At 44.3% G+C, this 24,509-nt stretch overlaps 1 protein-coding gene across 1 annotated transcript; it reads left to right on the forward strand.

Moving 5' to 3' along the window:
* The first annotated feature begins 1,059 nt into the window (after nt 1-1,059).
* LOC110525489 (olfactomedin-like protein 2A) lies at nt 1,060-16,811 on the forward strand. The gene is made up of 8 exons (XM_021605624.3): nt 1,060-1,709; nt 8,465-8,728; nt 9,485-9,592; nt 10,039-10,215; nt 10,357-10,612; nt 12,683-13,003; nt 13,258-13,443; nt 15,070-16,811. The coding sequence occupies exons 1-8, from the start codon at nt 1,641-1,643 to the stop codon at nt 15,672-15,674; spliced, it is 1,986 nt and encodes a 661-aa protein (XP_021461299.3). The 5' UTR covers nt 1,060-1,640; the 3' UTR covers nt 15,675-16,811.
* The last annotated feature ends 7,698 nt before the right edge of the window (nt 16,812-24,509 follow it).

Genomic DNA, 24,509 nt, shown 5'->3' on the forward strand with positions numbered 1-24,509 from the left:
TTTGTAGTTGGTGGTTCTGCATCATTCCGCTGAGTTGGCAATGAGTAGGCAATAAGATTTGTGCAGCAGAACACAATTCCGCTTCAGGTTTTGTGATGTGTTTATAAACATAGAGTAGGATGTAATAACACAGTATTGTTATTATTGTTGTACAAAGTTGACTTGGATAACGTAAAATGGTCTTCAAGGTTTATAACAAATAATGGCCAAATTAATCAAACAGTGATTGACCATTTTATTGACCCGGGTGATTCTGGGGGGAAAGTCTGCAAAATGTTGTTGTCACGTGTCTGTCACCATTGTGTTTCTGATATCCATTTAGATTCTTTGGCCAAAACTGACCTTTGTTGATTAAACTTCATAGTTTAAAGGGCAATTCCGACACTTTTCAACCTCATATTCTTTATCTTCAGCACCAAACCACTTTCTACACATGTGTAAACGACACATTTCTACTTTTTGTAGAAAACATATATAACATGAAAAAGTTATATCGATGACGTCATCAAAAGTTTAAAAACTGTGATTTTCAAACACTAGGAGATTCGTGGTGATATGGGGAGCAAGAAAATACCCTCCCTCTGGCTAGAAACTCATTGCAGGTTTTGAAAATCACACTTTTTCTTTATCTTTTTAACCACAGATCAAAGAAACTTGCTGTTTCCACATAGGCCCTGGCTTGTCGCTGGAGATAATGAATATGAAATTGAAAAGTGGTGGAGTTGCCCTTTAAATGGTTTGTGCCTTGTCATCTAACTCTAATCCTAAAGCTACTAATGGAGAAAAAAAAAACGTTTTCGGTTTTCTTTTGTGAACTCTTAGGCTTATAGTATCCTTTCTACCCAAACCCGTGTGCTTTGATCATGGAGAGAAAAAAATCGAACATTCGTCTGTAATGGGGGTTTGATTGAATTGAGCACCCTGGTACAAGACGACCCCAAGGAACACTACTGTGACTGTAAACTTTACAAATAACCAGGAGATGGTGCTGCAACCCTTTCACATTCCACTGTACGTGTCCTATCTCCCCTGATCATGTCTTGTCGCGAGCAGCAGTCTGACAACTCTGAACCTTAGGCACAGGCCTACATTTAACATGTGCCAATAAAATATCAAATGGAATGCTAAAATGGTATAGAATAAATGCAGCTTTTACGCGTAATTCATATCAACTGTGCGCCATGCGTAAATTATAATTGTCAGATTTGTCGCAATAAAGGTTTAAAAAGTGTTATTGAATATTAGAAAACTATTGAAACATGTCTCACGTCTGAAATGACTCTAATGCTAATATTATATTTATTATCCAATGTTAAAGTTAATGTCAAGTGTGTGTGTGTAAATTGCCCCTCCCATGTGTGGAGAAGAGAAGATGGGTGGATGATGTTTACTTTTACCGCTGATGCGCGGAGCCAAGGACTAGAGTGCAGACAGCGCCTGATCAACTTGTAAAACTGCTTCCTGCGCATATTACGGCAACAATTTACACGACGTGGGTCTATGACAATGGAGCCCTAATATCTCGTGCGAATGTCTTACCTCATGGATTGAATAATACAGTAACCGATAATCTTGTCATTCCGACGTAAAAGGTTGTTATTGGAGGGATCATTTCTCTGTCACCAGGCACCTGGGAGAAAATGTGGAGATTTACGCATTTATTAGCTTGCCTACTGGTGGTGTGTAAAGATGTCACTGCGCAGAGTAAGGTAAGTTATAGGCATGACTTAGTAATGGACTGATAACACCTGTTTGATGCTGCAATGGCAAAAAAATCTGAATAAAAATGTGTAAATCCTGTCCTACAGTTCTGCTACTGTAGGATATATTGATTATTGCTGTTCAGATTATATCTGAAAGGCAATGATTTATGCATTCTTTAAAAAAAAACATATATATTATCCCACTGAAAAATCAACATACATTATTTCCATTAAAGTATTGCACAATTTGCATAGTTCAATTCAAAATAGTTATTTCGTTCACGTGGGTGTGAAGGCCCAATGGTCTTGTAGCATGAGGTTGTTGAAAGGGAGGTGCAGTTTGCATGACGAACAGTAGGCCTACACATCCATGTTATCCCAATAATCCATTTGATTTCCAAATTAGAATGTCCATTCCCAATATCAACCATTGCTTCATATGGCCAGGTGTCCAGTCAGAGATCAATCATTTTGCCTCTTCATGGACACCAATGAGAAATGGCAGTCCTGACTCTCTCTCTCTCTACTTTCAATCTTGTGGGGACTGGGCATCATGTCTACAACACACCAGCCTTCTAATGTAATTCCGCACATTTGTTGCTATGATGAATAGATGTCATTAATGTAAAATGACATCAGCCAGCTTGGTTTATAAATCTAGGCTTTGAATCACCTTATTGCATGTCATCAAAGTAACCATTACATTAGGTTTTCCCCTAAGTAACCATTACATTAGGTTTTCCCCGTGAGCCTTCATGTGTAGGGCCTGATGCCAGATTAAATGTAGGAAGAGATGGCAGTGGCACCCAGTCGGGTAACAGTAATATCTGCCCTGCCTTGTTTGAACAGCTGCTGGACTTCCATAACCCCTCTCATAGAACTGCAATGCTTTGAGGATAGTCTAATCCCTACTCCCCCATGGTTCTGTGTGGATGACTACTTCCCCCTTGGGCTAGAAAACAACATGGGTACAAGACAAGAGGCACACAAGCCCATGAAGGCTGTCTAGCAGATTTTCTTCTACTTTGTGCGTGAGAGGAACAGTGTGTGTGGAAAAGTTAGAACAATGAGCACAGGTGTCATGTGTTCACATCATGGTATTAGTTTTCTCTCAAGAACAGTGGAATGTAGTGTAAAATTGCATTAGCAGGACTCTAAAAATGATAATACCTTGTTATTACCCTGATCATCAAATTTTTTGATGGTGACCTGGAGGAAAGCCCAGTAGGATCACAAACTTGTGATTGATTTTAATATGGTTCTCTCTGTTCTCTGTGAGACGTCTCATGTGCCTGTCTTGTGTGCAGCCTGGCTGCCCTCTTCCTCATTCCGTCCCATTGGACACATCCTGCCCAGCCTACAGTGTCATGGCCCACTGGTGGTACTGAGATGATTGCGAGACAAAGCCAGCTCAGAGGAGGACACAGAGGGTACGGTGCAATGGCATGGGAACAGGCGTGTGCACCTGCCCTTGTTTTGGTTGTAAACAAGGCCAGGAATACTACAGAGAGGTCAATGAGAGGGCGGAGAGAGAGAGAGACGGAGAGAGATAAATGTAGGGAGGAGACAGGACGCCCCCCTGTCACAGTAATGAACTAACAAGCCTCAGTGTGTCCCTGGGACTTAATGAATAAATGAGACTCAATGTGTTAGACGGTCTGTCTGAAGGTCTCAGGGGCCGTGGCCTCACTGCAGCTGGAAGAGGGCTTTGATTCTGAACAGCAGAAAATGAAGGAGACAGTGACACAGACCGTAACAGCAAACAAAAAGCAATCTTCCTTTTCCTCTGAGCGATGTGATGTAAGAGAAAACTAACACACATTTATAGCTGAAAGCTTAATTATTAGTTATATTTGTCTGAGCCCTTTATCTAAGGATGTTCCATATAGAAAATGGCTGCCAAAGGACCACATAGTCAAAGGGAAGTATGTTTCACCCATCCTCTACACCACCTGCCTTCCACCTGCTTTTCCAGTATGCATTACTCTATGTCTCCTTGTGCCTGACTGCTATGATGTGAATCTGTGTCCAGTGAGGAGCCAGCAGGGTCTTGCTGTTAGTTCCACAACGGAGAGAGAGGATGTCTCTTTCAGCTGGCAATTTCTCCCAAGCAGCATCCATCACATCCAGGGTCCATCACTATGGTGGGAAAAAAACGTCCAAATTAATTAAGGGAAGGTTTGATGCAATTGTACAATCATGTGGAATATTAGACAATGATCTATGGTTTTTCCTAAAAGCAATCAGTTCCATCTATATATCTATCCAGTAGGCAGTCATCTGTATACGTATCCCTTTCAAACACCTGGCTCCCAAAACAACAGCATCTGGGGAGGAAAGCAATGACAACCAGCTAATTCCATTCATGAATTTGGTTCCAGACTTGCCCTGATAATACAAAGATAACTGTTTCTCTCTTTCTCCTCTCATCTGGATCATTCAGTAGTAGCCACTGAAGATAACCAAAAGGTTCATGGTGTGCTTGATCGTACACATAAACAGCTCTAGATGGAATGTGGATGTGTACCCACAAAAAAAACAAGTGCTCAGTAAGCTTGTGTCCAGCTAATTAGCGTGCTAGTGCTAATGCCAGTTTCTGTTCAGGTTAGGGACAGCAATCTCATGGTTCATCTCCAGGCTGACGGCTTAAGTTTCCCCCTGTAGTCCAGGTTCAGATTTACAGTGGCACAGTAAAACTGTTTATCATAGTCACCACTAATTAGATTAGGAATCAGGTGGACTTTCTGGACAAGAATTTGGACTCCAGTTTGGTCTGTAATGTTTAGACTGGAGAACAAGGTGATAAGTCAAATCATTTAAAGGGAGAGTTCGAGGGTCTTCATGGGTGAAAAATGATCTTAAAGTCAAGCTGAGTCAATATTCTACTAGCTGTTGTAAAGACCCTAATGGATGCATTAGGGTAATACAATTCCATCTTATTAGATGGTGATTTTGGGGTGAACTTCTCTTTAACCTTTTTCCTAACCTGAAATATCATCGCTTTGATTTAGTAAACAGAAAAACCCTATCCAGACATGTAAATACTGTGTGGAAGCATTTCGCTACACCCGCAATAACATCTGCTAAATATGTGCATGTGACCAATAACATTTGAGTTGACATGGATTGGATTCAGCCCTGTCACTCTAACAGTCCTACATCTACTAATGGAGGAGTTTTATCTATCAGCTTACCTCAGAAACAGCTCACTGAGTTGAGTCTTTGAGATGGACAACTGACCTGCATCAGCGTCTGTTCTTGATCTATTTACAGTCAGGTCCAGAATTCTTGTCACCCTTGATAAATAAGAGCAAAATACAGTATATAAATAATAATTTTAGATCATTTTTAAAAACTTGCTAAACAAAATCTCTAAATCTGAGCAATTGTATTTGTATAAAATAATATAATTTCCCCTTTTTTGCAAACAATATAGCTCAGTATTTCTATTCTTTATTTTCTACAGTCATTTTTTCTCATCTTAATCAAGGGTGACCAACATTCTGGACTTGACTGTGTATTAATACAAGTTTGTGGAAAGTAGCTTACATAAATTATCTTGTGTGTTAAAGCTACAGAGCCCTTAAGTCCACAAGCCGTAGGCCTAGTAACAACATGCAGCTGGCCTGAACAATTAGACAAAATCTACGGTCTGAAACGGACATCCTTGTTTATACGGACCAAGGTTAGTTTTACAGTAACAGTGTCAAGGCCATCATAGAATAACATTGGTTTTCTGTGTTTAAAGATAAGACTAACAAGCTCCTGGAATGTGCCAGCCATTGTGTGTAATGAATCTTGTTTTTTAACAATTGTGGACACAATTGAGGTTTCACTTAGTCATTGTCACTGTAAGAGTGGCCGTAGCCTTCAGTGAGTTAGTGATCTAGTCATGTACTGTGGTCTATGGAATGTGTGTGAATGTGAAGCCATGCAGTTGGGTCCCTTCCCCCTATTGTACAGACAAGAGTTTGTCTTTGGGTCCTATTCTTTTGACCTGAAACTTGACCGCTCTCAGAGGTCAAAGGCTCCAAACTCAAAGCATGCGTTAAGCTTTTAGCAGTCTTAATTATGAATTATCTGAGGTCCGTTGTCTGCTTTCATGCTGGAAGTTCTCTTGGCATGGGATGCTAAATGAACAGAGCGAGGACAATAATGGTTCGCATAGCCAATATAATTTAGCTTTCTTTATAATTAGGATAGTGGACGCCCATCTTGCTCCAGTCTGTGTGTACAGTTGACAGGGTTGAGAGGGAGGAGCCTATAAATGAATGGTGTGTTCTAACTCTTCCCTCTTAATCATTACACAAAATAACAAACACAGGTGTCTTGGAGGCAACCCAGTCAAGCTGGAAGAAATTTCACCAGGTTTGCCATAGTACTTAGTACTTGAAGCATCTTAAGCTCATGTTGCTAAGAAGCAGCCTGGGTTTGGCTCGCCTGCGTCTTGGGTGGAACAATAAGGCTCAGTGGGGCTGTGGGCACAACCCCTCCAAGGGAACTTGAATCTGCTAATCCACTCTGTTTTCATGTGGTTGTATCATTTGTCAACCCAACCCACTGCCTTTTTCACTTGACATGGGTCAGGAATGGCCGGCCACTACGCACACAGGGGTCTTGCCCAATAATCAAAGACCCCTCTGAGTGTAAGTCTGCAGTAATGGAGGGTACTGCCCCCCAACCCACTCATGTCACTCAGGCTGCATTCCTCCACTAATGAGCCCACCCCCTCCTCTCCCTACCCTCACCAGCCTGCAGGGTCTGGCCTCCATAAACATTCTCACTCTCAGAGAACCCTCAGTAACTGGACATGTACGCACTGTTACTTAGGGTTGATGCTCTAAGCTTGGGTTTAGGTTGCTCTTTACTGACATAGACAAGCAGACTTGCTCTCCGCAGATATCTGCCCAGATCTACAGTTGACTTGCCCAGTGCAGGTTTGGTGTAGGAGGAAGCAGACAATTCTCCCCTCAATACCTTGTTTGAGTGCACAGTTGAGACGTTTATCCTGTCTCGATACAACGTGGCAGAGTAAGGGCACAGACAGACAGAATATCTGTAATGCTGCATTCTTGTGCTGCTCTAAGTGGTACCACATGTGGGTCTGCCTGCCCCAGGGTTTATAGAGATTCATGTGGGTCTACCTGCTCCAGGGTTTATAGAGATTCATGTGGGTCTGCCTGCCCCAGGGTTTATAGAGATTCATGTGGGTCTGCCTGCCCCAGGGTTTATAGAGATTAATGTGGGTCTGCCTGCCCCAGGGTTTATAGAGATTCATCTGGGTCTGCCTGCCCCAGGGTTTATAGAGATTCATGTGGGTCTGCCTGCCCCAGGGTTTATAGAGATTCATGTGGGTCTGCCTGCCCCAGGGTTAATAGAGATTCATGTGGGTCTGCCTGCCCCAGGGTTTATAAAGATTCATGTGGGTCTGCCTGCCCCAGGGTTTATAGAGATTCATGTGGGTCTGCCTGCCCCAGGGTTTATAGAGATGCATGTGGGTCTGCCTGCCCAGGGTTTATAGAGATGCATGTGGGTCTGCCTGCCCAGGGTTTATAGAGATGCATGTGGGTCTGCCTGCCCAGGGTTTATAGAGATTCGTCTGGGTCTGCCTGCCCCAGGGTTTATAGAGATTCGTGTGGGTCTGCCTGCCCAGGGTTTATAGAGATTCATGTCGGTCTGCCTGCCCCAGGGTTTATAGAGATTCATATGGGTCTGCCTGCCCCAGGGTTTATAGAGTTTCATGTGGGTCTGCCTGCCCCAGGGTTTATAGAGTTTCATGTGGGTCTGTCTGCCCCAGGGTTTATAGAGTTGACCAGAGAGAGCACTGCCAGTCACAGACACCGGCAGAGAGACAGACAGAGAGAAAGACACTTGAGAACTACTGTGACATCTTAAGTTCTCTGTGAAATGAAGGTTTTGCACGTCATCGACCTGTCAACAACAAACAAACGTTAAATCAGATTTGCAATAAATGTATGGTATATAAATGTCAAATTTATGACTGAGCCTAAATATGAAACCCATAAACACTTCACTTTGATGACTGTCTATAATAAAATATGTATTGTTTATTCAATGTTTGTTTTTTGTTATTTATCTGGAGTGATTCTGAGGATGATGTCAGTAGCATGAGCTTGCACATGGTCAGCCAGAGTTCTCTCATTTTACACCATGTGTGGGGAGTGCTAGCGTCCGACACAGCTGGGGATAAGAGTTGATATTAATGGCATTGCGTTGGTCTCAATGGCTTTCATGTGCTTCATGACGGCTAGTGTTCAAAGAAGAGGAAGCATGTGGTTAATGTCCCAAGATCACTTTCATTCCCATGCTTTTGTTTCCCTCCTAAGAAAATGTATGTTTTATTCATAGAATGTCCACCTGGGAGGGAGTCATTCAGAACATTGGAACAGCTCTCCATAGACTGCTGTGAGAAGAAAACCCAAGCTCAGCATATATTTTAATGAATCATAATGTTCACGGGGTGATTTGATATAAAGTTCAACCCTGACCATTGATCACTATGAGTTGCTTTCTCAGAATGTCTGTCAGGATTTGTGACAACTGATCAGGCTCCAGACTCGCCCTTTTACATTCAACCCCCAGCTGTGACATCATCCCAGGCTGTGATTGACTCCTGTCGCTGAGGGACAGGAACCATGTCCAGCTCATTACACGTCAAGAATGCTTTTTTTCAATCAGTGCTATACAATATTTCAAATCAGTCCATTTCATCCACTCTCTTCAACTCTGTCTCCTGTCAGATCTTCGGGGAGACGGAGCCGGTGCGGATGACGTCCGAGGGCTCAGACTGTCGCTGTAAGTGCATCATGAGGCCACTGAGCAAGGATGCATGCCAGCGTCTGCGGAGTGGCAGCGTGCGTGTGGAGGACTTTTACACGGTGGAGACCGTCAGCTCTGGATCGGACTGCAAGTGTTCCTGCACTGCCCCCCCCTCCTCCCTCAACCCCTGTGAGAACGAGTGGAAGATGGAGAAGCTGAAGAAACAGGCCCCTGAACTGCTCAAGGTGTGTTCCAGCAGTAACAGACCCAACTTAGCGGTAAAATAACATTAGAACTGTAAATGTTGGTAGTAAAATCACTTAATTGACTATGTAAAGACCGTGACAGAGACCCTGATTGCATGTGTGTGGTTTGGTCCTGAAGATATACTGTACATAACCATGGGAGAAGCAGAAATAGGATATCCTTATAATTGTTCAAATTAAAGCTTTAAAGTATCCCAGGTTGTTGCACAAACAGGTTTCCATGAGCTCACTGGGTTCTCTATCTGTCGATAACATCTCAGCACCTCTCAGGATGTACGTATCTGAAGCACACATACATTTTTCACTGGGAGTGAGAGGAGAGGAGATGAGGCATGCTATGCGCCACATGAAGAGAAGAACCAGAACCAGATGTGTGATCTGACTGGGTTTAGACATAGCCATGTCTTATAAGGAATACATTGAATTGCATTACAAAGGAAAGGCTCAAAATAACTTTTGGGGAGGGCTTTTAATGCAATATGAAAGCCAAATTGCTGAAACAGTGGATTTGTAGTTGGCAGGTGTCTGATTCAGGACTGAGAGATGAGGGTAGTATAAAGCAGCACCCATTGTTAAGTCAATACTTTTAAATGAAAATAGGCGTGGGTGTTTTTAGGTGTTATTGAATTCACATACTCAATTAAATGTCAAATGTAAAACCTGTCAACATATTTTCCCGCTTCTTTATTATGTTTCGTGCTAATACTCTACTCTGTGCTGTGTGTGGGTGTACAGCTGCATTCCATGGTGGACCTACTGGAGGGGACGCTGTACAGTCTGGACCTCATGAAGGTTCACTCCTACATCAACAAGGTGGTCTCCCAGATGAACACACTAGAGGAGGTAAGCCCCCAAAAAACAACGTCCTCATAGAGTACAACAAGTAGAACAATAACAAGGACATAAAACAAAAACCAGGGAATACAATGTTTGCATGCCTTCCTATATACTGTATGTGAATGTATTTGGGTTCTTGACGCTCTAGTTGTATATGGTCCTTATGCAGACAGAGAGCTGATGAAATGGTTTGTGATTAGATACCAGTAATTCCCCCCCTCAACGGCATGGTTACAGTATCCACAGAGATTTCTTTAACCCCCACAGCTATTCACTAGTCAAACAGGAGAAGATGAACTAGAGGGCGGAGAGAGAGATTTGTGTGACTGGTTCTCCCAGGTTTTGTGTTTGTAATGTTTTTACAAAAGGGGTCTGTTTTCGTTAACAAAGTTATTTGCATTTGGTTGGTACAATGGACTGGTCGGATTCTTAGAACACGTCTGTTTCCACAGACAATCAAGACCAACCTGACTCGGGACAATGAGTTTGTAAGGGACAGCATGATCACACTGACTAACCAGTTTAAGAGGTATGAGAACTACTCCAACATCATGATGAGCATCAAGAAGCAGATCTCCAGTCTGGGCCTGCAGCTACTGCAGAAAGACCAAACAGAGACCAAAGCTCAGGTAAGTGTGTCTCTCAAACACACACACACCCACCACACAAAAGCTTGCTCACAAATTACACATCAAACACACAAATCAATGTTCACATGCCCGCTGACACACCATAAATGACAGGCTTGAATTGAATGTCAATGTTTACAGGACACCAATGATGAGAAAACCAAGGACACCGTAAAAAACCCTAACAAAAAGCCCCCTTCATCCAAGCCCCCTCCCAAGCCGCCCAAGGAAAAGGTTGTAAAACCTAAGAAAGAGAGCACCAAGCCTGGGAAACCTGTCAAGCCTGACCCCACAGCCAAGGCCAAGGTGGCAGGGCACCAGCCGGGGGTAGTGAGGGGCATCACCTACTACAAAGCAGCCAAGGTGGATGGGGACGAGCACGGCACAGGTGGTAAAGGTGAGAGAACAAGGGCCGATACAAGATGGTGCCGATAGACATGGTCTCCCTGTTCATTGCTCCTAAGAAACTTTGCACAAGCATTTCCCTAACCCCACAATAACATCTGCTAAATATGTGTATGCGACCAATACAATATGATTTGGATTTGATAAAGGGGGAGAGTTGGACCACTCTCTCTCCCAGCCCAGTATGAGCATGTGTATGGAGCCCACTAACCCCTAAAGTCAACATTGGGCTGTGACTTCAGCTGAGTTAGCAGCACTCAGCCAGCCTGTATGAGATCATCTATGTGCTGTTCTAATGTTCTCAGACCTTATTGTGATTGTTCTAAACAAAACCAATTCAAATAACTAAATTGTACTTGGATCTGATCTACATTACATTATGCTGGGTCAGCATTACACCAGACTGTATTTCAGATTCCCAACCGAAACGGATGTTGTACGTCTCCATCACATATTTTCTTTTTTTGTGTAGAGCAAGCCCTTCAAGTTTGTGTAGAGCAAGCCCTTCAAGTTTGTGTAGAGCAAGCCCTTCAAGTTTGTGTAGAGCAAGCCCTTCAAGTTTGTGTAGAGCAAGCCCTTCAAGTTTGTGTAGAGCAAGCCCTTCAAGTTTGTGTAGAGCAAGCCCTTCAAGTTTGTGTAGAGCAAGCCCTTCAAGTTTGTGTAGAGCAAGCCCTTCAAGTTTGTGTAGAGCAAGCCCTTCAAGTTTGTGTAGAGAAAGCCCTTCAAGTTTGTGTAGAGCAAGCCCTTCAAGTTTGAATGAAATATGTTGTTCTTACACACGTGTGATAAAGGAGAGTAAATCTCAGTACTACTCTTGGTATCTTGGAAACAGTAAAACAGTGAGTCCTTCACCGTAGATCACCAGATCCACAGTACAAGATTTATCCTGCTGTTATTTCCAACCAAGCAGGGCTTGGGCCATCAGAGGATCGAATTGCATGCGTGCATTTAAAAGCATTAAATAATACATAGAGCTAATGGAATGTCGTTTCAATGGAACATTGCCACATCCACTATTTGCCTCAGCTTCACTCCTCACACACAATGTGTTGTGGGCCCTCATCACTGTGCCGATGAAAGCTGACAAAACATTTCCTGACTCCTCACAATCCTTATTGAATAGATACTGTAGGTATGCTAGGTTTGCTCAGGGCGCAAATGCACATATGTTGTCAGGTCATGTGTTCTGCTATGCCAAGCTGTTTAGCCATACTTTGGTTAGTGCAGCCACTCTTGTCAACCCAGTGAATTGATTCAGCTTCATTTCCATAATCTCTCACAAAGAGTAGCTTGCCTTTATTCAAAGGTGAATGTTAACCAGAAGTCTTGCATCTATTAGATAAAGGACTATGTGGCTTTTGAAGTATCAAGCAACACTGTTTCTCTTTCACAACATACTTTAGAGACCTACAGCACATTCTCCTATCTATGCTGCCTGACTGACTCATAAGCTTTCCCTGACTCCCTATCTTGTTAGGCCTTCAGTAGATACATGTGGTCAAGTAGTGTGCACGGCTAGCACCCTGAGGTTCAGAGTGCGCGTGTGGTGCAGATGTGCTGCTTATGTAGCAGGCAGAGACGTTTTATCTCACGCATCTGTCTGGCAGCTAAGGAAGTGAGAGTATGAGTAACAGAGGGGATCAGCCTCAGGCTGGCCCAGTCCTCCTGACACTGTCCTCTGTTCTGCTATTCTCTCTCCATGGCCAGGGATAAGAAAATGCCATGTGAGGGCTGTGGAATTCTGAATCCAAACAGAGAGGCAGAGACAGCGGGACAGACTTGGTTACAGAGGAGGGGACAGAGACAGTGAGAGGAAGCTGGCATACTCTGTGTGCTATATAACTAATGCATTCCCCTTTGATGTGGCCCCTGGAAATCTGTGGTACTGTACAGTGTCTGTCTCTCTGACAGAGGTCTCAAAAGCAGCCCATACAGGGCCTTTTTGATTAATTAAGCCAACTAATTCTAATGAAAACTAGTGAAGACAAGGATCCTCCAGACTTTGAATTTGAGTCTAACTAAATCCCATGGCCTACTTTCCAATACTTGTATTTATCCTCAGACAACGCTGCCAAGACTCACACCGTCCACCACGTCAAAGAGACACACTCTGAGGACGGAGGTGCTGAAATTGTCCTGGAAACCATTGAGGGAACCACAGCTGAGCCAACATCTACCAAAGAAACTGCAACCACTACCACAACCACCACCACTACCACGAGCACGACAACAACGGCAGCAACAACAGCCAGTACTACAATGCCATCCACTACCACCACCACCATTGTAGCAAGAGTTGAAAGGCTAGACAGACCAGCCCCCACCATCATGCTGTTCCTAGACAACTCTGACAACAACAGCCGGCCAATCCTACACAGAGCAGGTAGCCTGACCTACACAAGTACCTAGTGTAGTGTACATTATACTACACCATATAACAACTAAATGTGCTCATTGACAGCAATAGAGATAGTCAGTGCTATGACTCTGTCCAATTCAGTAACGGATAAACATGTAATGTTTAGCTGCCAGAATGTGTGTAACTGTGAAATTGAATGATTGAAAACTCATGCAGGCCATTCTTTATCCAGCTTTCTGGTAGTTTCTGTGTTGACTCTATTGTACTGTACTTGGCAGGTAAAATCCTGGACTGTGAGGGGACTCTGGCCTCTATTGAGCTTCCAGAGAAGCAGCACAGCTATGGGCGGAACGAAGGAGCCTGGATGAAGGATCCCCTGGCCAAGGACTCAAAGATCTACGTCACCAACTATTACTACGGCAACAACCTGGTGGAGTTCCGAAACCTGGACAACTTCAAACAAGGTGGGCATGGCATAGAAATTGAATACTGTTATATCATTATAATTGTTAATTATTTTCTATTCTTTTCAATTTCTATGGAGCATGGGGTTTCAACTGTACATCTATGGAATGAGATCAGTGTAACAGTATTATAGTCTCTAATGATCTGTAGTGACCCATGAAATGTAGTGAGTAGAAAGTGACCCATGAAATGCAGTGAATAGAAAGTGACCCATGAAATGCAGTGAGTAGAAAGTGACCCATGAAATGTAGTGAATAGAAAGTGACCCATGAAATGCAGTGAGTAGAAAGTGACCCATGAAATGTAGTTAGTAGAAAGTGACCCATGAAATGCAGTGAGTAGAAAGTGACCCATGAAATGTAGTGAATAGAAATTGACCCATGAAATGCAGTGAGTAGAAAGTGACCCATGAAATGTAGTGAATAGAAAGTGACCCATGGAATGCAGTGAGTAGAAAGTGACACATGAAATGTAGTTAGTAGAAAGTGACCCATGAAATGCAGTGAGTAGAAAGTGACCCATGAAATGCAGTGAGTAGAAAGTGACCCATGAAATGCAGTGAGTAGAAAGTGACCCATGGAATGCAGTGAGTAGAAAGTGACACATGAAATGTAGTTAGCAGAAAGTGACCCATGAAATGCAGTGAGTAGAAAGTGACCCATGAAATGCAGTGAATAGAAAGTGACCCATGGAATGCAGTGAGTAGAAAGTGACACATGAAATGCAGTGAGTAGAAAGTGACCCATGAAATGCAGTGAGTAGAAAGTGACCCATGAAATGCAGTGAGTAGAAAGTGACCCATGAAATGCAGTGAGTAGAAAGTGACCCATGAAATGCAGTGAGTAGAAAGTGACCCATGAAATGCAGTGAGTATACACTACAGTAGCTTGAGACTCAAACATGCAGGTTTAGTTGTAATACTGTTCATTTCATTTCACACACAAAGTCCCCTCCTCCTCCTTCTTGCACTAGTACTTGGCGAGAGAAATAGGATTACTCCTCTTAACTGACTGGGTAAAATGATCTATCCCACTGGACTAGCCTGGTTGATTAAGAGGTGTTTGGACAGAAGCTTTTTTTAACTCACATCTTACAAAGCGTGAAGAGATTTTGCTCTGGTATCCAGTAGGGTGGTGAGTTCACAGCAGTGTGCGGATGACTAGGTATCTCTGTGAGTGGCTGTGATCCCTGCCTAGGCTGACATGTGCCTCCCCTTTGAACTGGCCAGAGCTGAGAGGGATTACAGAGGCATGGGCTGGGGCGGGGGTGGTTCTGCGCTAACGGGTTGTTTTTGTCCTTCACTGCAGCTTCATTCATTATCTAAATCACACTTCCTGAGGTGGAACTGTTAGAGAGCGATGTGACCAGATATGATCATGACACTAATAACAGGACATCTGTGTGGACAGTGGGAGTGGGACAGTCAAACAGAAACTAACCAGTCTCTCATGTGAAACCATTATATATACGTTTATGGTATAACTATTAAACACCTCAGTGGCGCCCACAATGACTTGACTGTACATGTGTATATATAAGATGGCATGATGTTAGCATACTGTATGGGGGGTAACATGATATGCAATTAGTTTATCAGTAAACATCCCTGTATATGGTCCTGTTAGGTCGCTGGAGCAACCTCTTCAAACTGCCTTACAACTGGATCGGCACGGGCCATGTGGTGTACAACGGAGCCTTCTACTACAACCGAGCTTTCACCAAGAACATCATCAAGTACGACCTGAGGATGCGCTACGTGGCCGCCTGGACCCTCCTGCATGATGTGGTTTATGAGGACACTACCCCCTGGAAGTGGAGAGGTCACTCGGACATTGACTTTGCCGTGGACGAGAGTGGGCTGTGGGTGATCTACCCTTCCATGGACTATGACTACTCCCAGCAGGAGGTGATTGTCATCAGTAAGCTGGACCCTGGGGATCTGTCCATGAAGAAGGAGACCACCTGGAGGACGGGCCTGAAGAGGAACTCCTATGGGAACTGCTTCATCATCTGTGGGGTGCTGTACGCTGTGGACGTCTATAACCAGAAGGAAGGGGAGGTGAACTATGCCTACGACACCCACACCAACTCAGAGGCTATCCCTCGCCTGCCCTTCACCAACGAGTACGCCTACACTACCCAGATAGACTACAACCCCAAGGAGAAGGTCCTATATGCCTGGGACAATGGACACCAACTCACATATAACATACACTTTGTTGACCAATGAGCACAGGCGTTTTATGCTCTGGTAAAGAATCATCAGCACCATGACAGGATCTCCATCCCCCATAGAGATAAGAGAGATGGTCAGTAATGGACAGTCCAGCAGAACCCATATTGGATTCAGCAGCCAACATTCGTCTTTCAATGCATGCTAACCAAGACACTTGACAGCATACCATGCGTCCCATTCACAACAATGCTCCTCGTCAATGTGGACACTGTGTTGGTATGTTATTGGAAATCACAAACTGCTCATTTATTCCTCAAGCTCCATCCTACCACCTAGCCACTTTGATCATCTGTCATTGTCATTTCAGGCCTATTGATGCTTTTGTTTTTCAACATGTATACATGATGTTGGGTACTGTAGTGTTTGTTAACTGTTGAAATGGTTTATTTTAGTGAGGATGAGGGATACTTTGAAAATATATGAGCTGACAAACACAGTATACATGAGTTTCTAAATTTAAGATTTTGTATTCGCTTGTAATTTACCAGAAATGTATGCTTTATATTTACGTTGTTGTTGCTTTACATACATTTTGTGTAAAGGAATATGTTCATTTTTGTTTTAATGAAGAGATACAATTGTTGCTGCTTGTAACATTTACACGTTCCCGACATGTTCTAATCATTTTGGCCTATTTATAAACCACTACCCTTTAGGAAATTAACTGTCATGGAGGTCAATTGTGTAAATGCATACAGATGTACAGTATTGTCTTAAAGGAAATATAATCCATGAACCTCTATGACAGTTTCAGCTTCACTGTAAGTCAGAAATTATTATACCTGTATGTAGTGCATGTACTGCCGTTATGAAGACCACTAATTCAAGTAAAGCTTTGCCTAAATATCTTTTGAGCATTTTATTATCATATTTGTCCTATTTTTGGGGGGAGAAAAAAACAACACTTTAATTGCATACTTATTCTGAATCTATTTTGAAAGTTTTGTTAATAAGTGTACTCAGAAATGTGCACAGCTAATTACAGCACTGCAATGTATTCACTTGTAATGTTGTGGTGTTTGATACACAATTTCTGACAAAGGATTTTAAGTGGAAATATTATACCACACACACAACCCGTTGTGCTTGTCTCTGTGCTATGGATGAAATAAACAATTCCAGTTTTAAATATCTGTTGTGAGAAGTCCAAATCCATGTGCACAGTTCCAGTGGAAGCCATGGGGAGCAGGACTTCCATGCCCAGTGTTATGTGTTGACAGGATGCAGAATGACTCAATGATTCCTCTTGAGTTTTTTGTGTGTGCTTAACTCTCTCCCTGACTTGTGTTTTGTTCCAGTACAAAGGTCACTCCGCACTGCTTGATTGGGAGTGCACTAAAGGAGCCGGCCTGTCCTGAGGTCATGGTAACAAGGGCAGGGCAGGATGAATGGCTGGCTCAGGATGTGAAACTGTTTAGCTCTAAGCTCCAAGCCAGGCAATGCTGGAGGGAGTAGTGGAAATGTAGCATAAGATGAATGTATATTGGGTGTGGTCCTCTCATGTGGTCCTCATTTGGGAACACAACAACAACGCTTTTTAAAGTACAGCTTTGCACACGTTGGAGTTTTCATCATCTAATACAGCCAATACTTCCATTGCATGCACAAATTTGAGTGTAATGAATGCTGTTTTATGTTTTTGTTATTGTCTGATTGCCAATGAACTCCACCAGTACAGTGAGATGCTAACATGTTGCTGTCATGCAACATGGGACAATGATGGCCACCAGGGCCAGCTCTATCCTTTTATGGGGCCCAACCTCACGGCAAAATATTTTAGTGGCCCCTCTCTTGACTGTGGAGAAAATGTATTTTGTTTTAAATTTCATTCACTCGGACCCACATTTTGCCAGGGGCCCCAGTGCAGTCAAAAGCATCATGTTTCTGTGTTATATATATTTCCACACTACGAGGTTGGAATAATACTTTGAAATTGTGAACATGATGAAATTGCCTTTTTAGTGTAAGAGCTGTTTGCAAAGTGTCACGTTCTGACCTTTATTTCCTTTGTTTTGTCGTTATTTAGTATGGCCAGGGCGTGAGTTGGGGTGGGCAGTCTATGTTTGTTTTTCTATGATTTTGGGATTTCTATGTTTCGGCCTAGTATGGTTCTCAATCAGAGGCAGGTGTCATTAGTTGTCTCTGATTGAGAATCATACTTAGGTAGCCTGGGTTTCACTGTTTGTTTGTGGGTGTTTGTATCCGTGTCTGTGTTCTTCACCACACGGTACTGTTTCGGTTTTGTTCTTCAGACGAAGAGGAGGAAAACCTTTACAGAAACACCCACCAACCAAGGACCAAGCGGCGTGGTAACAGACAGCAGCAGCAGCAGCAGCAGCAGCGGCCAGCATCACAGGACTCCTGGACATGGGAGGAGATTTTGAACAGAGAAGGACCCTGGGCACAGGCTGGGGAATATCACCGCCCCAAAGCAGAGCTGGAGGCAGCGAAAGCTGAGCGGCGGCAATATGAGGAGGCAGCACGGCAGCGCGACAGGTACGACAAAACAAATTTGGGAAGAGGCACACGAGGAGTGGGGCTAAGCCAGGTAGCAGACCTGAGCTCCGGTGCGCTATAGGGCAGCCCCCCGAAAGTGTCATGCGAGTGTGGGCATCCAACCAGGGCGTATGGTGCCTGCTCAGCGTGTCTGGTCGCTGGTACACCGTTTCGGTCCAGGGTATCCTGCGCCGGATCTGGGAGCTGTGTCTCTGGGGCGCTGGGAGGATGCAGTGCTTCCTATGCCTGCGCTCCGCTCGTGCCGGGCAAATGTGGGAGTGGAGCCTAAGGGAGAGGTGTGCGTAGTAGGCACTAGATCTTCCGTGCTTACCCACAGCCCGGTTCAACCTGTGCCTGCACTCTGGAGGGTCCGGGCTAGAGTAGTTATCCAGCCTGGGGGAGTGGTGCCAAGGCTGCGCACCAGAGCTCCAGTGCTCCCCCACAGCCCGGTCCTTCAGGTGCCTCCTCCTAACACCAAGCCTCCTGAAGGTCTCCCCACCCTGGTGGATCCTGTGGCAGCCCCACGGACCAGGCTGTCTCTCTGTCTCCTCCCTACAGGTGCTCCCGCCTGTCCAGAGCTGCCAGTCTGTCATGAGCCGCCAGTCTGTCATGAGCCGCCAGAGCCGCCAGTCTGTCATGAGCCGCCAGAGCCGACCAGTCTGTCATGAGCCGCCAGAGCCGCCAGTCTGTCATGAGCCGACAGAGCCGCCAGTCTGTCATGAGCCGACAGAGCCGCCAGTCTGTCATGAGCCGACAGAGCCGCCAGTCAGCAAGGAGCTGCCAGAGCTGTCAGTCAGCCAGGAGCTGCCAGAGCTGTCTGTCACGCCGGCGATGCCAGAATCGCCCTTCAACCCGGCGCTGCCGGAGTCTCCCGCCTGTCAGGCGCTGCCGGAGTCTCCCGCCTGTCCGGCGCTGCTGGAATCTCCCGTCCATTCGGGACCCATTTCTAGGGTCCCCAGTCCGAGGTCGGTGGCGAGGGTCGCCGTGTTTAGGAGGCCACGGAGGCGGATAATGAGGCGGAGAAAAACTGTGGTGAAGTGGGGTCCACGTCCCGCGCTAGAGCCGCCACCGTGGACAGACGCCCACCCAGACCCTCCCCTATAGGTTCAGGTTTTGCGGCCGGAGTCTCTACCTTTGGGGGGGGGGGGGGGTACTGTCACATTCGAACCTTTATTTCCTTTGTTTTGTCGTTATTTAGTCTGGTCAGGGATGTGAGTTGGGGTGGGCAGTCTATGTTTGTTTTTCTATGACTTTGGGATTTCTATGTTTCGGCCTAGTATGGTTCTCAATCAGAGGCAGGTGTCATTAGTGTCATACTTAGGTAGCCTGGGTTTCACTGTTTGTTTGTTTTTCACTACACGGTACTGTTTCGGTTTTGTCATTTCACATATTGGTTTATTGTTTTTGTATTTCATAGTGTGCAGTGTTTTTGTTATTAAAAACGATATGGACACTTACCACGCCGCATCTTGGTCCGATCCATGCTACACCTCTTCAGACGAAGAGGAGGAAAACCTTTACACAAAGACTGACTGAAAACGCCTGTTTCGGTGGGATGGAGTTTTGTCCTTCCATGGTGACATCACCATGTGGTAAATTAGTTAATAGACCAATAAGAAAGAGTTCCAAACCTCTCTGCCAATAACAGCTAATTTTCAGTTTTCTCCTCCCCACTCAGACGACTCCCAGACAGTCCTAGTTAAATTCTTGCTTGAGAAATTGCTATTTGCTAAGAAGCTATTTTTGTTTATTTTTGACCATTTTAATTGAAATAATCACAGGCAGGTACTTAATTGTTACCCAGAAATTATTTGCTATTGGAATATAAATGGCTGCATTGGACCTTTAAAGTACGTTTTCTGAAATTCTACGCATTTTGCCATGGGGCGAAGAAACATTTTTGCAATTAATATCACATATAGTATTTCTACCAATTTTGCCATGGGGTGGAAAGATATTTTTGCCGTTTTAAAGCACATTTCCTGCAATTCTACACATTTTGTAATGACATGCCATTTAGTATGATATCTGAGTGAGAATGACTAACAAAATTAATGGGGGCCCCCTGGAGGTCAGGACGCCTGGTCACATGCCCTGTGTGCCCGGTCGGTATTCTGCCAAGATTACTACATCTAACTCAAAGGTTCTCCTGTTACTCAAAGTGATCCTGTTCACATCTACTGTACAGGGCCTCCTGCTCTGATGATGACCCTGTTCACGATCTCACTCCTGTTCACGATCTCACTCCAATTTGACCATGTTAAATTAGGCTCAAATATGCAGATCACTGTATCCTTAGTGTCACAGAACGGGAGATCTGTTGATAAAAGCAGCGGATGTGTAGCTATATGGATTGGATTAATGTTGAGCAAGCTTGTCCTCCAAGACCCTCTACAAGGCCTTTTCCAACTATGATGTCATGCACAACTGCTGTAGAGACCTTTGCATGTTTTACCCACATCTCCAGCTCCACACCCTGCTCCAAACGACTACACTGAGACCTGTCAGTATATTAGCCTCACTGTGGACATAAAGGAAAAGCACAGAAAACCCCAGGATCACTGAGCTCTGAAACATGAGAACAGAAATTTCATGATGATTGACGGGCCAGATATTTTGTGATCTGTTGCAAATCATAAGGCCAGAGACTTTTCTGGCATATAAACTTTAAGTGAGGTTGACAAGAACAATTCATATGTCGTTCAAAAACATCACTTGGGAGAGTGAATCAACGATTGACAATTGAGTCTGAGGCTGAGCTCATCCAATAGAGCTCACCAACTTGTAGTCCTAAAAACAGAAATGAGGTACCTCTGGTTTGTTCAGCTATTCATCTGGGGAAAATTAACTGGAAAATAATAGGGTTTTGGGATAAATGGTGAAAATAAGGTCTGAGGTTAACACAGGCTTTGGAGATCTTATACAATACATGACCAAAAGTATGTGGACATCTGCTCGTCAATCATGTCATTTCAAAATCAAGGGCATTAATATGGAATTGGTCCCCCCTTTGCTGCTATAACAGCCTCCACTTTTCTGGGAAGGCTTTTCAATAGATGTTGGAACGTTGCGGCGGGTACTTGCTTCCATTCAGCCACAAGATCATTAGTGAGGTTTGGCACCGACGCTTGGCATTGCACATGGTGATCGTAGGCTTGTGTGCGGCTGATCGACCACGGAAACCCATTTCACGAAGCTCGCGACGAACAGTTCTTGTGCTGACGTGGCTTCCAGAGGCAGTTTGGAACTCGGTAGTGAGTGTTGCAACCGAGGACAGCATAATTTTGGCCATGCCGTGTATGTTTTGTTCTATGAGATAATATCAGTCAGTTAACATGACATTTATGAATTATGAAGCCTTTCTTTGCTTCATGTGCTTGTTTTGATGACATAAATGCTTCACAATTCACAAAAAGTGACGCTAGCTTATGAAGATTATCTCATGGAACAAAACGTGTAAGATCTCATAAGCCTGTGTTTACCACAGCCATTATTTCTGCGTTATTATTATTTCTGACAGAGTATTGCTAACACATTCCGTCAGTACTGACTAAATGAAACGTGTTGAGGAAACTTGAGTTCATGAAAGCTTATGCTAGGCTAGAGCAATACGTGCAGCCTCAGAATGACTTTAATGAATATCCTGTAGGCTATTTCCTGCAGCCAGCCAGTCAGTCACTTGAAAAGGAGCTGATTGAGCAGGATGTGGGGAGCAGAACTAGGACAATGAACTAACTATGAGCGCAGGGCAAAGCCGTTCATAATCAGGAAGGTGAATGGCGCTTGTGATTAGCTGTCTTGTTGTCAAATCTGTAGGCTTTATAAGCTCTAATGTGCAAGATATGGCCAAGGGTCTCATACTCAATTACCCAATTAAAGGTATTAAGTGCTTTCCCCTATGCTTGTCTGTGGGAGTTGTCACACATTCAATTATGTCCCATGCTTGTTATAGAAGGGGGATTTCCTTCAGTCTAGCCTAGTGAAGCCTTTGTATCAGACACAATTGACTCTTTGGAGATTATCAAGGAGGAGTGGCTGAGTTTGGACATCGGCTACACATATTGTAGCAGAGTATCAGACTCAGGCACAGAGACTCCTACTCAGGCTGGTATGTGATTGTTGCTAAGCACTGCAGTTGTGGAAAGAAATCTTTCAAATACAGCCATAAATATCAATGCTTAGGTGTTTGATCAGAGGTTCATAGATGAAGTGTTTGCGTTGGAGAATTGCAAAGAAAATGCCTGGCTGAAAAATGTGAGGTTTTGAGTAGGTGTTTGTGGCACTATAGTACTGTAAATCAATTTTCTTGGGTCACTATAACTATATCTATTTTGCCAATTGGATTGGTCCCCTCTACCACACGGAACCCCACTAATCTACTGACGGAAACGCACGAGGTTGCTAAAAACAGACCTCCATCCTCTGCCAGCTTGCTACCGATGGCCCGGCTAGCTGTCTGAATCGCTGTGACCCCAACCAACCTCACTACTCACTGGACCCTTATGATCACTCGGCTAAGCATGCCTCTCCATAATGTCAAAATGCCTTGTCCATTGCTGTTCTGGTTAGTGTTTATTGGCTATTTTCACTGTAGAGCCTCTAGCCCTGCTCATTATACCTTATCCAACCTTTCAGTTCCACCACCCACACACGCGATGACATCACCTGGTTTCAATGATGTTTCTAGAGACAATATCTCTCTCATCATCACTCAATGCCTAGGTTTACCTCCAGGGAATTCACATCCTACCATACCTTTGTCTGTATATTATACCTTGAAGCTATTTTATCGCCCCCAGAAACCTCCTTTTACTCTCTGTACCGGACGTCCTTGACGACCAATTCTCATAGCTTTTAGCCGTGCCCTTATCCTACTCCTCCTCTGTTCCTCTGGTGATGTAGAGGTGAATCCAGGCCCTGCAGTGCCTAGCTCCACTCCTATTCCCCAGGCGCTCTCTTTTGATGACTGCTGTAACCGTAATAGCCTTGGTTTCATGCATGTTAACATCAGAAGCCTCCTCCCTAAGTTTGCTTTATTCACTGCTTTAGCACACTCTGCCAACCTAGATGTCCTAGCCGTGTCTGAATCCTGGCTTAGGAAGACCACAAAAAACTCTGAAATCTCCATCCCTAACTACAACATTTTCAGACAAGATAGAACGACCAAAGGGGGCGGTGTTACAATCTACTGCAGAGATAGCCTGCAGAGTTCTGTCCTACTATCCAGGTCTGTACCCAAACAATTTTAACTTCTACTTTTAAAAATCCAACTCTCTAAAAACAAGTCTCTCACTGTTGCCGCCTGCTATAGACCACCCTCTGCCCCCAGCTGTGCTCTGGACATTATATGTGAACTGATTGCCCCCCATCTATCTTCAGAGCTCGTGCTGCTAGATGACCTAAACTGGAACATGCTTAACACCCCAGCCATCCTACAATCTAAGCTTGATGCCCTCAATCTCACACAAATTATCAATGAACCTACCAGGTATCACCCCAAAGCCGTAAACACGGGCACCCTCATAGATATCATCCTAACGAACTTGCCCTCTAAATACACCTCTGCTGTTTTCAACCAAGATCTCAACGATCACTACCTCATTGCCTGCATCCGTTATGGGTCAGCGGTCAAGCGACCTCCACTCATCACTGTCAAACGCTCCCTGAAACACTTCAGCGAGCAGACCTTTCTAATCGACCTGGCCCGGGTATCCTGGAAGGATATTGACCTCAACCCGTCAGTAGAGGATGCCTGATTATTTTTTTTAAATGTCTTCCTCACCATCTTAAATAAGCATGCCCCATTCAAGAAATGTAGAACCAGGAACAGATATAGCCCTTGGTTCTCTCCAGACCTGACTGCCCTTAACCAACACAAAAACATCCTATGGCGTTCTGCATTAGAATCAAACAGTCCCCGTGATATGCAACTTTTCAGGGAAGTTAGAAACCAATATACACAGGCAGTTAGAAAAGCCAAGGCTACCTTTTTCAAGAAATGTGCTTCCTGCAACACAAACTCCAAAAAGTCCTGGAACACTGTAAAGTCAATGGAGAATAAGAACACCTCCTCCCAGCTGCCCACTGTACTGAGGACAGGAAACTCTGTCACCACCGATAAATCCACTATAATTGAGAATTTCAATAAGCATTTTTCTACGGCTGGCCATGCTTTCCACCTGGCTACCCCTACCCTTGTCAACTGCACTGTACCCCCCACATCAACTCGCCCAAGCCTTCAACATTTCTCCTTCTCCCAAATCCAGTTAGCTGATGTTCTGAAAGAGCTGCAAAATCTGGACCCCTACAAAATCAGCCGGGCTAGACAATCTG

Source organism: Oncorhynchus mykiss, chromosome 6, assembly GCF_057628025.1.
Source record: "Oncorhynchus mykiss isolate SJ-2025 chromosome 6, ASM5762802v1, whole genome shotgun sequence".
In the NCBI taxonomy this organism is placed as follows: Eukaryota; Metazoa; Chordata; class Actinopteri; order Salmoniformes; family Salmonidae; genus Oncorhynchus; species Oncorhynchus mykiss.

What these genes read in the sequence shown, in the direction of transcription:
- LOC110525489 (XM_021605624.3), top strand. Translation starts at nt 1,641, where the DNA reads ATGTGGAGATTTACGCATTTATTAGCTTGCCTACTGGTGGTGTGTAAA. An exon ending in ATGTCACTGCGCAGAGTAAG is followed by an intron (nt 1,710 to 8,464) that starts GTAAGTTATAGG and finishes GTCTCCTGTCAG; the next exon opens with ATCTTCGGGGAGACGGAGCC. An exon ending in GCCAATCCTACACAGAGCAG is followed by an intron (nt 13,004 to 13,257) that starts GTAGCCTGACCT and finishes TGTACTTGGCAG; the next exon opens with GTAAAATCCTGGACTGTGAG.